The sequence below is a fragment of the Mugil cephalus genome, chromosome 15 (assembly GCF_022458985.1).
Source record: "Mugil cephalus isolate CIBA_MC_2020 chromosome 15, CIBA_Mcephalus_1.1, whole genome shotgun sequence".
NCBI lineage: Eukaryota > Metazoa > Chordata > Actinopteri > Mugiliformes > Mugilidae > Mugil > Mugil cephalus.
The window spans coordinates 6,339,835-6,359,584 of NC_061784.1; the positions used below are offsets into that span (position 1 = coordinate 6,339,835).

Consider the following 19,750-nt stretch of genomic DNA (forward strand, 5'->3'; position numbering starts at 1 on the left):
ATGTAGGAAAACGCAGAGGAGAGGAACATTGGAATGACTGTGGTTAAAATAGAGAACTGATAATGAGGAATCGCTGTTCGAAGACAAAAAGAAGTGCTCACATGCAGGCCAAAAAACGGGAAATGAGAAGACCATTTAAATGGAAATGCAGAAAGCAAGGCCTTAAAGAGAAAATCCACAATAAAAAGTATTTTTCTTTTATCATAACGTATCCATGACTCTTGTAATGACCCGTACTCAGTCATTTACACAAAATGTCAAGGTTCAAGAAGAGCTACCTCCACTGGGATTCAGTTCGTTACTCCAGACATTTAAACTCAATTTATACTTGACATTACGAGTTTTTGATTTATACTTCACTGGGTTTGACATCGACACAAATACTGAGAATAATTATATTCCCCGCTGACTGTTTTTCATGGATTTCTTCATACAGTACATAAAGCAGATAGTTTGCTGTAGTTTATCTCTACAATCACTTGGTATTTGTGTAGCCTCTTTCATGCTGCTATGTAATTCCACTTTTGAGGAGGTTCACATTGTGGCATGTCAGGTCTGACAACACATCCTCTATTGTCTGAATACTTTGCCTCTGAGAGCACAGCCAGTGTTACAGGTATTGTGTTGTAACTAGAAGATGACGGAAACGTGGGCCAAGACGACCTACTCTGGGTGCCAAGTCTAAAACCAGATCATTGGGCTCAGGTTACAGATTAAAATTGCCAACTTTATTTAAGGTACCTGTTTGACAAAAGGTGTGTTAGTTTGCTTGCCTGTAGGTTACAACAGTGTTCTGGCTATTTAGCTTCTCTCAGTGGATTATTCACTTGCATGCAACCAAAGCCTGCTCAACTGAGATCAATGCTACTTGACCTACAAACAAAAACACTTCTGTTACTAACATGTTTCGTGAACATCTATGGTGGCTTTTCTTTTTTAACATTTCATAGTTCTCAACCTAAAAGACAAAGGTAAATTCTGGAACAGAGTTAAACAGGTATATCACTTTAAAAAAAAAAAATTCTATTTATTTATTTATTTTGTTAGAATTATTTGTAACAAACTTGAAGCGGAGATTTGTTTGAACTAATCTGAATGAACTCCATATACAAATATTCTGGTGTCTTTATTGCATCATTAGGGAAGTGAGCCGGAAGGTTAGATGTGATCTGTTACTACTGTAGAGTAAGGCGGAGCTGCTTTATAAAGTTAGCCAACAAATTTATGAAAACATCTATGGGGACAGACCCGAATTTCCACTCACTGCTCATCAGATTATCTGGTGCATTTACGACTCCCTATTGTTTCCTGTTTTTATTATCGTGGTCACATTTGTACATAAAATAGGTGATGACTACGTTTTCAAAAAAAAGTTCTTACAAGTCAGTAGTTTAATGTAAAGTTCAAAATTCATTTGCTTATATTAAGTCTAACATTTCAGGAAAAATTACTTAAAAATCTTTCATATCTGTTTCTATATTATGAAGCTACTTTATCCACCCACCTATCTTCACCCAATTTGTAAAGCAGGAAATTAATATCATACAACTAAACTCAACTTGAATCTCCTCATCACATTGGTGTTGCATTTGGACAAAATCAGGTTTCACATTTAACTTTTTTTTGTATGTCAGTGGACTAATTTGCCTGACAATCTAAAGCTTTTAGACTGGGGGCGATAATGCAGATAACTGAGGAAACCTTTATGTTTACTGAACAAAACGTTCCTGGCACCAAAGGTCTGTCTCTGGTGGAAATGGATCTGTATGAAATTTTGTAATAGATGCAATTACAACTCAAAAATCAAAAGTTTGAACCAACGTTTGAATTGTGAATAGAAAATACAGCCCTGAAACTCGCTCTAGCAAATAAAAACACACAAAATACACCGACATTCAAATACATATCAGACACTCAACAGACCCTTTCCCTGTCATGCTTGGACCAGGTTCACTGCAAGACTGATAATAACACTGTGTCAACAAAACACATATCACTGTGTATATGGGCAGTGCAGGTACGAGTTACAAAACACAACAGAAATGGAGGCTGCGCTTCTGACACAGTGCTACTGTCAGTTTGACCGTAACTTGGTCCAAAAGGGTGTGTGCTGCCCAAATACCAAGGTAAATCATGCAGACAACAATCTGACCTAACACCTGTGTGTACATTTTTCTATCTCATAAATACAGACATACATCTAAACCTGGGTCTTCTGTACAATATGCTACATCTGCTGTGATTGTGGGCTGATGCCAGAGAAAGGGAGTGGGAGGAGGGTTAGTGGTGTCTGAACTGGCAGTCCTCGAAAAGTGTGGTGATTTACCTGAGCCACCCCAGTGACAGTAATAGCTACACCCTCCGCTGTCTCTACATCCTCACACTTGGGCTGCAGGGTCATAATCTCAAGCGTTATCCTGTGAAGAATGTGGAAAAATAAAAAATAAAAATTGACATGTTCGCAGGAAAGCAACTGAAGGGAAGGAAAGGAAAGGAAAGGAACACAAAAAAAAATAAAAAATAAACCAGACGCAGTGAAACCATTCACCTAAGGACTCCAGATCACCAACAACGGAGCAAAATGAGATGCTATTCAGAATTCAAAAATCTTTGACTTCGGGATTCAGGATTTTCGGTGTTTAATTTGAAATGCAACTTCATTCAAATAAAAATAATTCGTCATTGGCACTAGACCCCTCAACCCTTGTTTTAAGAACCTGCCATAGCATTCATTTAGTGACCCCGTTGCCAAAGGTGACTCAGAGCTCAGTTTTAAAGTGAAGCCAAGTGAGTGACCGCTGACTGTCTCCCTTTGACTGGAGAAGAAAAACAAAAGCAAGATGAGAAGACACACATTAGCTTGTTAGCGTAGCCGCTTTGCTTTGTCCTCCTTTGGCTTTGAGCTTTGGGGTGTTTTTAAATGCATTACCTGAGCCACCCCTGTCACATCCAGGGGAACACCCTCCGATGTTTCGATATTCTCACAGCGACAGAGGATGGTCATAACCTCCAGAGACATTCTAGGCAGGCAGGAAGGCAGCGGGAGTAGCAGAGGCAAAACAGTAAGTTGAACAACAACTGTTAGGAATGTTAGTAACCAAGGTCAAGAGGAAGAGGGGAAGAGAGACGGGGGAAGTCACAACCTAACTTCATGAGATGTCGGTTTTAGCCCAAAAGATGTTTTGTGTATAATCTGCTGCTGTTGGCAACTCTTAAAGGTGTTAAATGTAACCTTATCGCTGTTAAGAAAACTTTAAATGACCTACGGCAAAAGCAAAATTCAAAGATAAAGAAATCAAGTCGGTGTCAACAGATTTATTGATCCTTGTTGCTCTCGAAGATTAGATTTGTGTGGAGATTACACAGGAATGTCCTTTAGAACGAATCGTATCTTCTGCTTCAATACTAGTTCACCTGAAGTGTTTGTAGGAGATAATGTTTCAGACTTGATAGAAGACACCGACTAGGGATGCTTTTGTTGTAGGCTTTCTGTACGTACACCTGGAATAGGAGACTCTATAGTTAAATGCTCCGCCTCCCTTTCTCTCCAGAAGAACTGGATCAATGAGTCACAGGCCTGGATGATAACAGGATTACTGCATCACAAGCGGGAAGCCATCCCCTCCTCTCTGCTTTTATGACGCTGTCCTGCTGCTGGACCCTGCACCCAGGGCTTTTAGTGGATGTGATCATTACTCTGTGAAGGAACAAGAGCACCTGTCCTATTTATCACCTAAGGAAGCATCAGAAATGTTGACCAAACTGCACGCGACCGGAAAGGTGATTAAAAATAGACGAGAAGGGATTCCTGGGGCAACTTGTCCCTAAATGGAGATAAATCTAAACATACATCAACTTTTGCATTTTGTTGTCTTCGTCTATTGTTATGTTTCTTAGCAACTGAGATGAGCAGCAGCACTTAATGTTAAATGGCTAACCTGAAGGAGACGCACTAGGGCTGAGACTGAGAGTGAGATCAATACTAGACAGAGCAAAGCCGGTTAGAAAAGAAGAAACAACGAGGCAAGCAAACAAATTATTTAAGAACAGGAGACCCACAAAAGCAATATTAACACATTACTGAGATTACTTTAAGCCATTTGTCACTGTTAGTTTTATAGAAGCTAAATGTTTTTAAATCTAAGATGTTTTAATCCAAGAACTGCTTAGATTTAGGGGGTTTATTTAAAACGGTGATTACTCAGAAAAAAGCCTGAAAAAAAAAACAGTGTGAACGCTGACTACATGAATACTCTGCCTGTTTACAGGAATATCTAGATCTATTTTAGAGTAACTAGCTGGTGTCAGGAGCTCAACTGCACAACAAGTTTGGTTTCTTGAATAAGATCAAGTTTTGTTTATGAATAAGATCGGAGTAATTTTCAGGTTGAATGTGATTTATGCTCTGGCACTGATACAATTATATACACACAAAAATAGCATCTATTATTTTATCCTGCCAACGACGAGTAGCGCCCCCCCCAGGAGCTGCACAAGTAGCAGCCCTTTCCTCCAAGTGTACACAACACTGTGTGAACAAATGGATGGGTCAACTGCAGAGAAAGAATTCCCCCGATCAATACATGGGAAATTATAGTTATTTAACTATTATTAGTTTATCATTATCAAGTAACACATAAATGTTTGTTGCAAGTTTCTGTTTCAATGCACTTTTCTCTCTCCTTGGTACTATATCAAATGTTTAACTTTCCAGTGCTATCACTGACTCATTAGTGAGCTGCTGTGTTTACACATTTGTTAAACATTAGTTTTGAATGTTTACATTTATCTACAATTGATCACTTCCTGGATGTAGAAAAGAGAGAGTGAAATAAAAAATAAAAAACACAAACCCAACCATTTTAATTTAGTTTCTTAAAGACTCAGTGCTGGAAATTACTGTTTTAGATTTCACTCAAAACAAAGCAATACATTTGTTAGGAACTGTCATTCAGAGTAGGTTTGTGTGTATTTTCATCACAATACAGTGTGAAATATACTGCAGGTTATAAGAACTATGGCTCCCACGTGAAGAGAGTAAATGCATCTAGTGAATCAGACTCTAAGACACTAAACGGACCTTTGGATTTCTTTATCGACAAGAAAATCACAAACTCGGTTGTCTTATCCTAGAATTACAGAAATAAACGTGCTTCTACATTAAAAAGTTCTACTGAGCGACCAAAATAAAAAGTCTGATGTGTGTGAATGCACTGGACACATTTAATGCCAAACCAGATGCCAATAGATTTGAACACAGATACCAAATTTGTATTGTGTGTTTAGTAATGCATATAAAAGTGTTTGGAACTGTTTTATTGAGTGTTGCAAAGAGAAATACTAGTGCAACATAATGTATTTTACCTTTCATATATAGTGAACAGTTTAATGTGTAGTCAGCAGTCTAACACAACCAGTTGTTTAATGGTTGAAAGACGAACTTGACAGAAAAATACATGGCTGTTGATTTGGATCCTTGTGTGGATCTGTTCTGAGAGGGTTTCTGACCGAGACTTTTCTTTGAAGTAAATCCACCAGTGACAGGTCTTACCTCTGGATGTCAGAGATGAGCCACCAGGCCCAAGCCCAGCCTCCCACAACATACGTCTTCTCATCTGAGCCACAGCAGCCACCTTTAGAGTAAAACAGATGACATGCGCGTCTACAGTCAGAGCAGAAGGAGACTAAATGAAACACATAGTTTGGCAATTATTGTGAGTTATTTTAGACCTTTCACATCACTTGCTAACCACCTAACAAAACCACTTTGTTGGTGGAAAAAACAGGCGTTTCTGTAAAACACCACATGTCAACAACATTTGGATTCACGCGACCTTCAACACACACTGCATTCAGCTCTTGAAAACACGATTTTTTTTAACCCAATAGAGCTAAAGTCTCACTCTCATTGGCTGCCGTCGATTTCTGAAAACGTGATTGAACGTGATGGAGAAAATTGCAGCTCAAATTAGCAAGAAAAGTCAAACAAAAGACACATGAAGGAGAGGAGAGAGAAGCCGGACTCATCTGAGTTCGTCCAGCCGGAAATTGTCTTTGGTCAAAGGAGACGAAGGTGGAGACGATCAGCAACGGCTAATGTTTCACGCCTGAATGAACTTATTGAAAACTGAATCTGATATTATATGATTACATGATATGTTTGGAAGGATTTGAGTAGATTTGGTTTTGGTACATCCAATAAAAATAAACAGGATTTTGCAATGTAAAACTTTAAAGGCTATTTTCTCCAGAAATACTTCAGTAGCACTTAAACACACCAAACTTTCTAGATTTATTCCTAACTAGATTCTAAAGGCATCTACAGAGGGGATTTTTCATGTCATTCAGAGCCTGATTTATATAAGGTTTTACTACCAAAAACATGGTGAAAATTGTTTTATTTTTTGGACTGTTGACAATATTTTGTGATTTATGGAGTGATAAAAAGAGATATACAAAATCCTCTATAACTACCTGGAAATGTAATACATTAACAAAATGAAACAGGAATTTGAACGTCTCTTTAGCCATTATTCAGATTTCTGTGCCGTAAATACATGCAAATTAGTGGATATTTAAGAAGATAGCTCCTCATTCCCGGATTTAAATATTAATTCACAGAAACCATATTTGTATTTATTTTATTGTAAATTATTGTATTTATACAAGTAATCAACTGGATTAGTTTCATGCTGATATCTATAAATTTAATTTTTTACCCTCCTCACCTGTGGTGTTTCACCTTAATGCAAAGCAGTGTCACTGACCCAGTTTTCTTGCTCTGCAATTGGTTTTCACAGAGCCTGATCATGGGAACTGCAGAGAATTAGAAAACATTTCTGCTCCATTTGTCGACCACAGCCACCACAGCGCTAGTTTTGCTTTACACTAAAAACAAAATGTTACCTTTGATTTCTGGTGCAATTCTTTTTCCAAATCAAGTGGTTAAAAGGTGTAAAATCTAAGTGAGTCTACTGTACTCTTGGTTTATTCTGTTATACCCACCTGTCAATCGGAATAGGAAAGTGGGTTTTAAAGGAGTATGGCCTCTCAGTATGAGGCCTAATTTATATTAATGCGCAGAGCACGGACCCTCCGCTAGTGTGGCACAGTTATACATGTGCGCTCGTCAGTCTGGCTCGCTCTGTAACAACGCCACCCAAACGTTAGACAGCGCTGTGTCTTTTATGCCAGTCGAGTAAGTTTTTGTTTGTACTTCCCGTTTCACTTTCAGCAATGCCGGCTGAAACTTTCACGGGTCACAAATGCCTGTATCTCCAAACTGATTCTTTACTGAACCAAAACAATGGATGGGGAAACGCGCTACTGCCGAGCGGACCAATCACAGCTCTTGTGTTGTGCGTCGCTGCAGTGCACAGTTGTGTTTCTGGGGAGGCGCACATCAGCTACGGAGTGAGGCTCTGCGTGCGTAAGGTCTGCGTTAACCCAGGAGGCTACATCATTTAACACAGAAGCATAAAAGTCGGCCTGATGGAGGCGAGATGAAAAAGGATTGTTTTAACTGTGAATCATTGAGAGCTATTCCACTGGAGTCTCGAAATAAAAACAAAGCGGTGGAAATAAGCATCGCACGCAGCTTTTTGCAGAAAAAGAAAAATATTGCCACATTTTGTGCGCCACTGACCCAACATTTAGAAGTGACACGCATTTTGTGATAAATGTGAGGTCTTTCCAGACAAGAGCAACTTCGGTTAGGCAACACATACCAGCACCGCTCACCAGCCACAATCTGATAGATTAATCTCAAGTGTTCGGTGCGACATACCCAGCTGTCACATGTTAACTGACAGACGTGGGAGGAGGGGGAGGAGCTGGACTATCTTTACTAACACTTACCCCCAACGACCAAGCATCGCGTACGGACAGATTGACCTCATCACACAGAAGATATGTTTCAATTTCTGCTTATAGAACAACCCACAAATACTATTTTGGAAATGCAATGAAAGATCTCTCACTGATAAAACCGCGCCCTGTTTCCAGCTCTTCACACCATATAAACTATTCACTTTCCCGGCCAAAAGAACAATGTCCCACAGGAAGCAGTAGCGCACTTGGAAAAATTGAGCAATGCTTTAAACTTTTTAATCATGATGACTAAGTAAACCAGGGTGACATGAGTGTCATTATCCTGGAACAACATTAGTGTTTATTACTGTCTGTGTCACCCAGGTCAGGGTTTATCCAAAAAGCATTTAAAAACAAGTTGCCTTTTTAAATACTTTTTGGGTAATATTTAGATGTTTAATGAGTTGACCTGCTTTCGTTGTACCACGTTTTCAATAAACTCCAGAAACCAGTGATATATTTATTTGAATCTAAATATTAAAGTGTTGTTTCTGTGAGGTAACCGTTGGTTGCGATACATCTCCACCTGTCTTCTTCTACCAATTGTTGCTGCCGCCCAGGCTCGAGACTTATATAAATTCTTGAGCTACATTTTAGTCCCACTAGTCCACCACTGACATAACTGGCATTCCTGACTGCGTTCACTTCACAGAGAGGGTGGGGGACAGAGGGGGCACCGTGCGAAAGAATGACGATTCAGCCGCTGACAAAGCCCCGTCCTTACATTCAGTTTTCTTAATACGGGGTAATTGCTTGCTTGAACTTGCAACGTGGAGGTATTTTGGCAGGCACACTTAAGCCCCCTCTGGCATCCAGTCAACTAAAACATAATAAGATTTTTTTTTCTCTTCACATTATTTTCATACCATTATGGAATTAACTAGTTTTGGGTACAGGATGTACAGCCTACACCCTCTGGCCTCAATCAATGTTGCATGTGATGTAAAACTGAGTTCACAGTGGAAAATCCCAAAGCTCTTCTCTCATTTTTTTTTTTTTTTTGTGTTTGGTTTATCAAGTGATTAAACAGGAAACTACACTCACAGATTCAGTTACAGCCTGGCGTCCTGGAAATCTTTTCGACACCACTGTTGCCACATGCCTTCTTAAAAAAACTGGGCCTTTGATCCAGCAGGGATCCGTGACCAATCAATGGAGAATAAAGCCACGAGGCATTTAGTAATTATGCACAATTGGGCTGATGAATCAGAGGTTGGGTACACGATGTGAGGAACGACTCAATGAAATTACCTAAACCGTGACACCAAACAGGTCACTAGATTCTGAATATTTGTTATATCTGTCTAGTATCATTGGTAGAAACATCAGCTGGTGGTGGACCGGACTGGAGCAGGGCAGCGTTAGGAGGAGCCCTTCCCTTGTAATTTAATTAATTTGACTGTGTTGCTCCTGCAGCAGGGAGCCGCTATGTTGCACCACGAAAAACATATGCAGTGAAATAACCGTGAGCTTTACGTAGCTGCACTAGAAACTAAAATAAAAGCAGACGGACAACCAAAACCAATCCGATCACAGCCTTAAAAAAAACGCAGGATCGCACTTGTACACTTGAAACGTAATAACGTTGCAACAATATAAACTGAAAGAAAAAAAATATTCTGGTTTGATTTATTCAAATAAACGCACGCGCGCTGCTAAGGTGGACATAAGTGCTCGTCTCGGAGATGCTCAACACATTTATGAAAGAAAAAACTAAATGTTCCCTTCGCTCGAGAGATTAAATGGGGGGTAGGGGGGTGGGGGTCTGCTGCCGCTGTGCATCAAATCGTGGGTTCTCGTAACACCACGTTCAATATTGGCTTGGGTTTATTGGACATATTTACAAATAACTTCATCAATGCGCCTTCTTGCAGCGTTTTAGCGAATTTTGTCGACGTCCGACCACTCGGTCGAGCCCGAGGGGGCGAGCAGCTAAGACACAGAGATCTTTACGGTACCTGAAACCACAAGGGCCTCGTTTGGTCCAACGGTGTGGCAGTTTCCCATTTTACCGACAGAAAAGAAACACGAATATCCACACCTACTGGAGGCAGCCGACTGTAATTTGGTTAAAAAATACGGTTTCCTCCTTTTCGCTTCCACTCGCAATTATTTTTTCACGCCCCTACCGAGGATTGCTCCGTGTTTTTTTCAAAATGGAGAGTATAAGAGAGATCCGTTACACTCAACGTTATCAGACACGCGGCTTCCGCTGGACACCTTCAAAATAAAGTCATGCTGATGAACGCGCACTTGATTAATAGTCGTGCTCTTACTTTGAAGGTAACGTTGCGGCGACAATGTCCATGCGCTGCTGCCACTTTACTCACTTGACAAACCTCCTCTGCTCTTAATGCGGACAGCCTACAACACGTGATTACTAGTACATAATAATACAATAGGCGTGGTTGTTTAAATGTCCTGTCACGCAAGGAGCCTTCACTAGGTACCCTGTAATTTTCCGAAGACAGCAATGTGTTTAGTGACCTTATCACATAGCATTTATCTCACACATGATCATGAGAGATAAACTTTCTTTTTATCAAATGCATTAAGAAATTAATAGTTCCTAGGCGTTTCTTCTTGCCAAATTTGTACTTGTTTGTTGTATTATACAAAAATCCACCCGATCCTTGATGTGCATAATCAAAGTAAGATCTGATTGAACATGCTATGGGCACAGTCCTCTTCTCTGTAACCAGAGTAGAAAACCTACATGACAACTGTCAGGGAATTTTAAAACTTGAGAAGGTGTAAATTGAATGTACCTCAGCAAATGTCTCCGTGTGAACCATGAACTGAGTTTGTGATGGATAATAATAATAATAATAATAAGTCTGGGTTGTAGATGCACACAGAAGTCATAAACCTGATCCTCTCAGATAACTGACAGTAACTGCCAACATACATTGTCTAGCCAAAAAAAAAAAAAAAAAAAGACGCCGCCAAAAAAAGTGCAGACAAGCTCTAATATTTGGTTGGACCACCTTTAGCTTTGGCTGCAGCATACATTCTCTGTGGCACTGTTTCAATAAGCTTCTGCAATGTCACAAGATTCATTTTTCAGGGGGGAAAAAAATTAATTGACGGAATAACTATATATATATTCAGGTAGTCATCTGGCCTCATTCTTTGGGCATCATTTTGATTAACCTAGACCTGAGTAGCTGCACCCCCAGATCATAGCACTGCACCCACAGGCTTGTACAGTAGACACTTGGCATGATGGATGCATCACTTCATCTGCCTCTTTCCCTTACTCATCACTCTGGAACAGGCTAAACCTGGACTCATCAGACGATGGATCCCCACTATCCTTCCAGTTTTTAAAAGTGCTGGACAGTTCTTAACCCAATTTGAGTTAACGTTTAGTAGTTGCATCAGTTGGGGTTAAATAACTTGTTGTATTGTATTATCCTCATACCTTTTTGGCTAGTTAAATCAAGTGACAACTCTTATTTTTAGCCAGTGTAATTATCTGTAGCACATAAGATTTATTTCACTGTATCACATCTTTATTGATGTGAACCTCCATGGTATAATACCTCGTTTTCTAAATCCTACAAGATTAGCCAAGTTTTTGATGGCCTTTGTAGGTGAATGCAGTTTTCTTTATTATCCCACAACAGTGCCTCTGTGATGCAGAGTAACTGGAACTAGAAGTGGGCCACAACTCATACTTGCCCTACAACCAGCATGTGGACATCAGACACCACAGCCTCTGGCAAGGTTATTTAGCAGTACTTTGACGCTGCATTCACAAACATTCCTGAGGTAAAATAGCACCAAAACATGCTTTGCACGGCTGCCTGTGTACTGTTTAGGTTCAGACATCTGATAATGCCAGGGCAGGATGGACCTGCCGGTGATGGTCACCTAAACTTAAGGGCAACGGCTCAGAAGAGGTACGGAGGGGTGTTTGTGACATATAGCACTGCACGCCTCTTCCACAGACTTTTCTTGCCATGATAGTTTTCTCTATGACCCCACTGCCCAGTGGGACCCAGGTACACCCACCTACCCATCTACCCATCTACCCTCTCCACCAGACAACGGAGCAGCTTCTCCAGGAGACTCAGACAACTTTGTTGGTTCAAAGAATGCTACAGGAAATCTTTCCTGCCTCAAGCCATACGTCTGTTCAATTCCTCATCTGTATGTGACAGATAACACCCTGTACATTATTTCTTTTTCCCTTTGTTTTCAGTTATTTTTTATAATTCTGTAAATATCATCTATATAGTATATGTCCCATTTTATAGTATGTATGGTGTTGAGTGACTGTACATTGCTACTGTGAAATTTCCCAGTCTGCCTATCTATATTTCTATCTGTCTATCTATGACAAAGGCAGCAAGGCTTTAAAATGTCACCATGAGAAATATATTTTCCCTGATGAATGATATGTAGCCACTGATGATCAAAAGTTACGTAAAACAAACAAAGCAAATTAATTTCTTATATTTAACAGCCACCACTAATCATATCTCTGCTGACCATGAAGCACAAGGTTACATGATAGGAAAGCGATTTATTAGGCTTCGACAACCCCATGAAATCTGTGTTTTAAAGGGTTTAAATATCATTAAAGCGATTGAAATATAGAGGGAAACCTTTCTATATCCGGCTTGAACAGTTTTAATTTAAAAAGCGAACAAAATAAATAAATAAATAAATAAATCTGGCATGTTCACTTTTATCCATTGGCTAATTGTCTGAAAATAGTTCATCTTTTTGAAATGGAAGTTGGTTATATTTCTTTCTAACCCTTGGACATTTTACATGTAATACAAAACTACAAATCTGATGAGTTTTGCAAAACACAAACTTTCTTCTCTTTGTGAGCCCTGGGGCTTCTGCAGTGTGGAGTGTTTCTGCTAAGCTAATCATTAAGTATAATAAAAAGGAAGGTTATATCACCTGCAGTCATTTAAATGCCTGTCACCCTTTCCATGGAGTTTGGGCCAGGACGAGCAGCAGTGTTGACACAAAGAGCAAGCATGGATCAACAGCCCGCCAGACCAACATGGAGCAGGCAGATAGAGTTCACTCTGGCTGGCATTGGATGTGCCGTGGGCCTGGGCAACGTCTGGAGATTCCCGTATCTCTGCTACAGGAGTGGAGGAGGTGAGCAACCAAACTGAGATCTCATCTTCAGAGCTAGAAACTAGACTTTCCACTGTACTGACTGTATATACAGTAGAGGTATGCATAGGTCTGAAACATGGATCCATTAACAAAATGTGCGGTTATGAAGTTAAAAGAGTGAATTTCAAGAATAAGTGTCACTATTCCATTGAACTCACACTGCTGCATGTGCCATTCGTAGGATGTATACAAATAAAAACTTCATGGATTATACCTCACCCAGCTGTAAACCCAGGTTTACACAAGTTAATGAAAGTGTACTTTCACAAAAGTTAAAGATTAGAGGATACCATAGACTTATTGAGCTGTAACCTCCTGTGCTAGTAAAACGTGTGTGACAGTTAATTCAACAATCTACCACTGCACATCAGAGAAACCTCCTTACTGTCCATTTTTAAAAACTGCCTTAAAAGCCATTTGTATTCCTTAACTTTCAACCCAGCATGAGGACCTAACATCTGGTGCTTTTAGTGTTTAAATTGTCTTAATTGTTTTACTGTTCCTATCACTTTTATTGATTATAATTGTTTTATTTGTTGAGTGTGTTATGTTCTTATTCCTGCTATGCACAGCACTATGGCTGGTTTCAAAGTGCTTTATAGATAAAGTTGAACTGAGTTGAATTCACCATTACTTTCTGCCAGGTGCCTTTCTGGTGCCATACCTGCTCATGCTGGTGGTGTTGGGGATCCCTCTGCTCCACATGGAGCTGACTGTGGGCCAGTACACAAGGAGAGGGCCTGTCCATGCTCTGGCTACCGTCTGCCCGTTGTTAAAAGGTACTTGGACTCAGACAAATCAATGAAAGATGTCCAAAATGAATATTTGTCTGACAGGAGCGATGATATTCAGATATTATTTTCGTCTGACCTCAGGAGTGGGCATAGCATCAGTGGCCATCTCCTTCATCATGTGCACGTACTACAACATTGTCATCACCTGGGCCCTCTACTACCTCTTCAACTCCTTCCAGGACCCTCTCCCATGGGAGCACTGCAACAACACCTGGAACACACCCAACTGCACCAATCATGCTACCAACAGCAGCTACACCTCCACCGCTAGCCAGCAGTTCTTCAAGTATGTTTGTTTTACAGTGTGGACGAAACCAGAGCTGGTTAATTACAAAAGTAGATGGGGCAATTATTTGATTATAACATAACCACATCTGATTACATCAGAGATGAAAAACTAATTGGTTAATTTCAATAGGACATAGGTTGCAACTGAAAACACAACTTATCAGAGTCACGTGAGGGATATCAGCCAAAGTGAAGGTCGGAGGAGATAAAATATCTTCAGAAACTAGGGTTGGAGCTTAGTTTTAACCTTTCGCCTCAATATTTGGCAAATGTAAAATGTTTTGGTCTATGACAAATGAGCATTCTTCTTCAGCGTGCAGCTTTTTTTTAAAAAAATTGATTTTGTTAAGTCGAAGATTTGCCTAAAACCTACTTACCTAGCGTACATTTGTGTTTATGGATAACTCGCTGTTTAAACAGTGGAGTGAAGCCTCACGTTTTCAAATTTAATTATTAACTGGGTTAACTGCTGTTAGTGGGTAAATGTAGGAGTGGAATTTGTGTTTAAACACATGAAATATGGTAACCAAGCAGTTTGTTAGATATTGCTACAGTGTACATGGTGCAAATGCTAAAACTACACATTAGTAAGGTGTTAGGGGGGACATCTGGTCTCTTTGGCTGTGACACTAATTTAGAGGCTATCGACTCTCAGGTCTTTTTGCTGGAAAGCCTTAGTGGTAGCCCCGCTCTCCGACTAGTGGATATTGATATTTAGTGTGCAACAACCGTCCAACCTGAAAGTCTGCAGCTCTGCCATGCTGCCATGTGCTTCTCCTATAGAAAAGCAATGAAACGGCAATTCACAAAGTCCATTTACGGTGAACAGTAAAACAGTTCATGATCTTTAGACAGAGCAGCTATGGCTCAGTAAGTGGAGAGGGTTAGCAGTCCTGTCCCTGGAACACGCGTGTTGAAGTGTCCTTGGGCGAGTCACTGAACCCCCAGTTGCATGTGTGACTGTGACCGTGTAAAGTGCTTTGAGTACCAATAGGTGGAAAAGTGCTATCTAAAGACCAGTTACTATCTTTGGCAGTTGGTGTGCTATTGGAGAGTAGTGTCAAAAGGAAGGCAATTCAGTAAAAGTCCCAACTTTTAACCTAATAGTGAGATTGGAGGACATGTTTGAGGGTCACCAATGTGAGCATCCATACCGCAACTGGCAACTGAAGATACTGTAATTTCACTGCTGAAATAAAGATTTCCCAGTATTATCTTAGAGCAGTGAGAGTACTGTACAACACTATGATGTTCTGGTAGATAAATGGACAAAATATAATTTGGTAAATAAAGTGTCAGTAACAATAACAATAAAAGGCCTTAAATGGATCACTGCGGGACACCGCACCTTAATGACTTCCTGTCATCTGGTGATTTGTGACAAGACAAAATGTTTGTTAATAATGTTGGTTAACGCAGACTATAACTGGACCGTTAATGGCCTTTTTGTTTCGGTGTCTTTGAAGGTACAGGATGCTGGAACAGACTAGTGGAGTAGAGGAAACAGGAGTGCTGCGCTGGGAGCTTTTCCTCATCCTCATCCTGGCCTGGATCCTCATTTACCTTTGCATCTTTAAGGGTGTGAAATCAACAGGCAAGGTTAGTGACAAAAATAAATACACTCAGACAAGGTAAATGAATAATGAACAGACAGTAAATACCATCCTTTCCCCTCTGTGTGTAGGTGGTGTACTTCACTGCTCTGTTCCCGTATGTTATTCTGATTTCCCTTCTGATCAATAACGCTCAGCTTCCTGGGGCATTAGAAGGGATAACCTTCTTCATCGTGCCGGAATGGGACAAGCTGCTCTCAGTGGAGGTAGGAAAGAAGAACGAGAATAGATGAGGACATCTTAAGTGGAACAGGAACGCTTAGCTGAAGTGCAGTATGTAGAGAAATGTTGATGACAAGTGATCAGCAGTGATGAGTGGTATGGATTGTTTGTGTTGCAGGTGTGGGTGAATGCTGCAGCTCAAATCTTTAACTCCATTGGGATTGGATTTGGCTCCCTCCTGGCCATGTCAAGCTACAACTCCTTCAACAACAACATATTGAAGTAATCAGACAAAAATGCTCGCTTGCCTACTTCCCCCCGCTCAACAGTGACAGCAATGATTTCATAGCAGTAATGACGTCATATAAAGAACATCCTCTCTCCCAACAGGGACACGCTGACCATATCCATCATCAACTCCGTCACCAGTATCCTGGCAGGCTTTGTCATTTTCTCTGCATTCGGATACATGTCTCATCTGCAGGGCATTCCTGTCAGCGACCTGGCAGTGGACGGTAAGGAAACAGCATAGCTATATTAACCCGGACCCTAAACGGATGTTTAAAAACATCAAGTGAAAGGATTTCAGCCTCTTACATGTAGACTGTGTCTGAAATCCTCCTGTTGTCCATTTAGTCAGTACTGACCACAGACTCACGCCCTCACTAATCATTGTCATTCTGTCACATCACTGTCAGCCCTTGAGTCATGCTACTGTCATTCTGGTGTCTGCAGCATGTGGTGCAATGCATTGTAGGATTGTTAGCAGAAAGTAATACATGTTCTATGGACGCTACTAGTTTTATTTTGTTGCATAAATTTTTAGGGAAATAGTGTATACATTTACAACTATCTGGGAACTAACTTGGAATAAAAAAAAAAAAAAATGGCTGACAATAATTCATCTATGGCTCTAGACCATTGACTGTAAAATGGAAAAATGGTCCATGTTGGAAAGCACAAGTGTATTAATAGTGGTCACATGTTACACCTGTGTTTTCTATGCCACTAGAAGTCGAAAGAGACAGTCCCTGGCCCTGAGTGGTTGAGCTCGCATAAAAAACACAAATTCAATTCAAATCAATTCAGTTTTATTCATATGGCGCCAATAACAATACAAAGTGTCTCAAGACGCTTTACAAAAGCCGGCCTGCAACCTAAAGAGCAAGCCCAGATGCGTGCAAATGGTTGACAGAGGTGTTAAAAATGCTATAATGAATCATTAAGTTATATTGTTGGTTAATCTGTTCCCCTATGAATTATTTACTTTCACAGAGATAGCTCCCTTTCAGCTCGTTACCTTGAGCAGCTAAAGCTAACGTTAGCTAAGTAAGTAACTGAGCTAATTCAGTAAACTCCACTGTAAACTCCACAAACTAGTCTGTGTATGTATTATACTTCATACTTCTGTGTTTATTGACCGTAAAATACATTTTGCTATCAAGGTAAAGCAAATGAATAGCTAATGCTGCTTGAAAATCACCACACACAACGACAAAGCTTCTGACTTTATGGCATTATCTTCAATGGGGAGAAATTCAGGGATTTATTGTGTCACCCATGGCCTTACGTAGATGTTTAATAATGTTTTAACATGTCAAGCGAATCAAACTAAAAACAAATTCAGTGGGTTCATATTCATAGTAAGTAGTACAAACGCCCAAAATATAGGCCTACTATGTTTTGCAGGTTGCAATGCAATGCAACACTTTCAAATGCACACTTTTCTTTTTACCCACCACTGCTTTCATTTATTTAAATAACACACGTACATAAACCACAGTGACTGTCTGAAAGGCTCTTATGTAAGTGTGGTCATGCCTAAGTTAGCGGGTTGTGCTTAGGAGGAGCCGCAACTTCATCCGTAATGCTGCACTGACATCTTGTGTTCGTGTGACTAGGCCCAGGACTGGTTTACGTTGTCTACCCACAAGCCTTTGCCAACATGCCAGTGTCTCAGCTGTGGGCTGTGTTGTTCTTCTTCATGCTGCTTTGCCTCGGACTGGACAGTGAGGTAGTCCAACTCAGTGATTATGTACTAAAGAGGAAAAAAACACACAATATTTGCACGGTGCTAAAAAAAAAGATTAATCTTTCTCTCTTTTTCTTTTTTTTTTTGACAGTTTGCAATGGTTGAAGTGATGGTGACCAGCCTCATGGACCAATACTATCAACATATGATTCGTATTTTCAAGCGGAAGGAATTCTTTGTTCTTGCAATTTGTGGCGTAGCCTTTCTTTTCGGAATTCCCTGCGTCATGCAGGTACATACAATAACTCACTTTCAATCCTCAATATGACTGGTCTCACTTACCTGCAGGTCTAAAGAATGTGTCTCTATCCAGGTGGGGATCTATGTCTTCCAGCTGTTGGACCATTACACCGCCATAGTGTCCATCATGTTTCTGGCCTTCTTTGAGGTTGTAGGCGTCTGCTGGTGTTATGGTGAGAAAATCATAATGTGGGGCACTTTATTTTTACACATTTCCTGTTCACGTGTAGCTTCACTTGAATTGCCACAATTAACTGTCCAACTAAATAAAATGCATGGCTGATTATTCGTAAGTGAACGCGGGTCTAAAGTACTTTCCCATGTTCAGGTGTGAAGCGACTTTCAGCCAACCTGGAAGAGATGACTGGAAAGACAGCAAACATCTTCTTCAAAGCGTGCTGGCTAGTGGTTGCTCCCATACTGGTCACTGTGAGACATCTTTATTTTTCTCCCCACATCAGTTTTGTCACTAATAAAACAAACAGTTGAAATTCAAACTAAACCCAATGCTGCTTTTTGTGGCAGGTCATCTTGATTTTCTCCATCATCCAGTTCAAACCGGCTCGCTATGAGGACTACGTCTTCCCTACCTGGGCTCAGGGAGTCGGCTGGATTATCGCCTTGGCCTCCATCATCTGGATTCCTTTGGGTGCCATTCACACATTGTGGGTGCTACCTGGCTCCTTCATGCAGGTGATGCACACTTAACCACACTTAGGCACACTTAATCGTAGCTGTGTGCTAACCCCACTTGTGCATTTCTTCCACAGAAGCTGAAGCTGTCCATCACGCCATACGCACTGGATGAAAAGCCAAAAATGGCATATTATGAGAGGGGAGGGAAAAACGGACCATCAACCGTAGCTGAAATCAGCTCCGGCATCCAGCTATCTGGAAAACCTCCACTTGAAACAGAATTCTGATACCTCAGTGTTTCTGCACACCATTCACACAGTGATAGATCACTGTTAATCATCAATTCTCAATCAGATTTCTTGTCATAAAATTAAACTGGATGTTACATAAATTGTTTACTTGATCGCGAAAATGTGTTGCTACATGTCTGTTATTCAGACAACTGGAAAGATATGATTTTGTGTATTTTCCTTTTGCTAATTTTAATACAAGGCAGTGTATAGAAGCTTGTATTGTTGTGTGCATGTTTATATGTGGTACTTCCTGGTTGTGACAGAGCTCCAAAGGACAAGCGTGGACCTCACAGACGTTTGACAGCCCTCACTTAGACATCACCTGGATTAGACTGCCATCTTTTGACCACATCTGTGTTCAGACACTGCATCAAGTATTGTACTTACCTGATCTAAGGCTACAATTTTAACAATTCTACTTCAGACCTGAACTTTTGCATCCAACTTGCTCCCTTAAAAACATAAAGCGCTGTCGATTTATTGTTGCTGACTCATTTATTAGGTCAAACGCAACAGGCAACTGCTGATAAAAATTATAAAAGCTGGTAGATGAGTACACGGGTCACGGAACTGTATGTCGTGCAAGATGTAATAAAAACCTGTCACAAAGTCCACACTTTACGTCTCATATTTGAAACAACACGTTGTCAGAAACAAGCAGGTAAACTCAACACG

General features: G+C 40.4%; 2 protein-coding genes across 4 annotated transcripts in view; one reads left to right on the forward strand and one right to left on the reverse strand.

Annotated features, from left to right (window-relative positions):
* LOC125020921 (flotillin-2a) overlaps positions 1-10,031 on the reverse strand; it is a 16,466-nt gene extending 6,435 nt beyond the window's left edge. Inside the window, exons 1-3 of one of the 3 annotated variants that reach the window (XM_047606568.1) lie at positions 9,828-10,031; positions 5,552-5,633; positions 2,930-3,020 (exon numbers count right to left, since the gene is read on the reverse strand). In XM_047606568.1, coding sequence (XP_047462524.1) covers positions 2,930-3,020; positions 5,552-5,633; positions 9,828-9,876 — 222 coding nt within the window. In that variant the 5' untranslated portion in view covers positions 9,877-10,031. Of the gene's footprint in view, positions 1-2,326; positions 2,418-2,929; positions 3,021-5,551; positions 5,634-9,827 lie in introns of those variants that run through there. The other 2 variants (XM_047606567.1, XM_047606569.1) reach the window with 2 other exon arrangements.
* A 2,773-nt stretch (positions 10,032-12,804) lies between these two features.
* si:ch211-283g2.1 (sodium- and chloride-dependent GABA transporter ine) lies at positions 12,805-19,691 on the forward strand. The gene is made up of 13 exons (XM_047607197.1): positions 12,805-12,996; positions 13,662-13,796; positions 13,893-14,097; positions 15,566-15,698; positions 15,784-15,918; positions 16,053-16,156; positions 16,265-16,389; positions 17,776-17,888; positions 17,998-18,138; positions 18,220-18,319; positions 18,475-18,575; positions 18,672-18,839; positions 18,917-19,691. The coding sequence occupies exons 1-13, from the start codon at positions 12,822-12,824 to the stop codon at positions 19,067-19,069; spliced, it is 1,788 nt and encodes a 595-aa protein (XP_047463153.1). The 5' UTR covers positions 12,805-12,821; the 3' UTR covers positions 19,070-19,691.
* Positions 19,692-19,750: the final 59 nt, after the last annotated feature.

Coding starts and splice junctions, on each gene's coding strand:
- si:ch211-283g2.1 (XM_047607197.1), top strand. CDS start 12,822: ATGGAGTTTGGGCCAGGACGAGCAGCAGTGTTGACACAAAGAGCAAGC. Junction 15,699..15,783: donor GTGTGAAATCAACAGGCAAG/GTTAGTGACAAA, acceptor CTCTGTGTGTAG/GTGGTGTACTTCACTGCTCT. Junction 18,139..18,219: donor GAATTCCCTGCGTCATGCAG/GTACATACAATA, acceptor GTCTCTATCCAG/GTGGGGATCTATGTCTTCCA.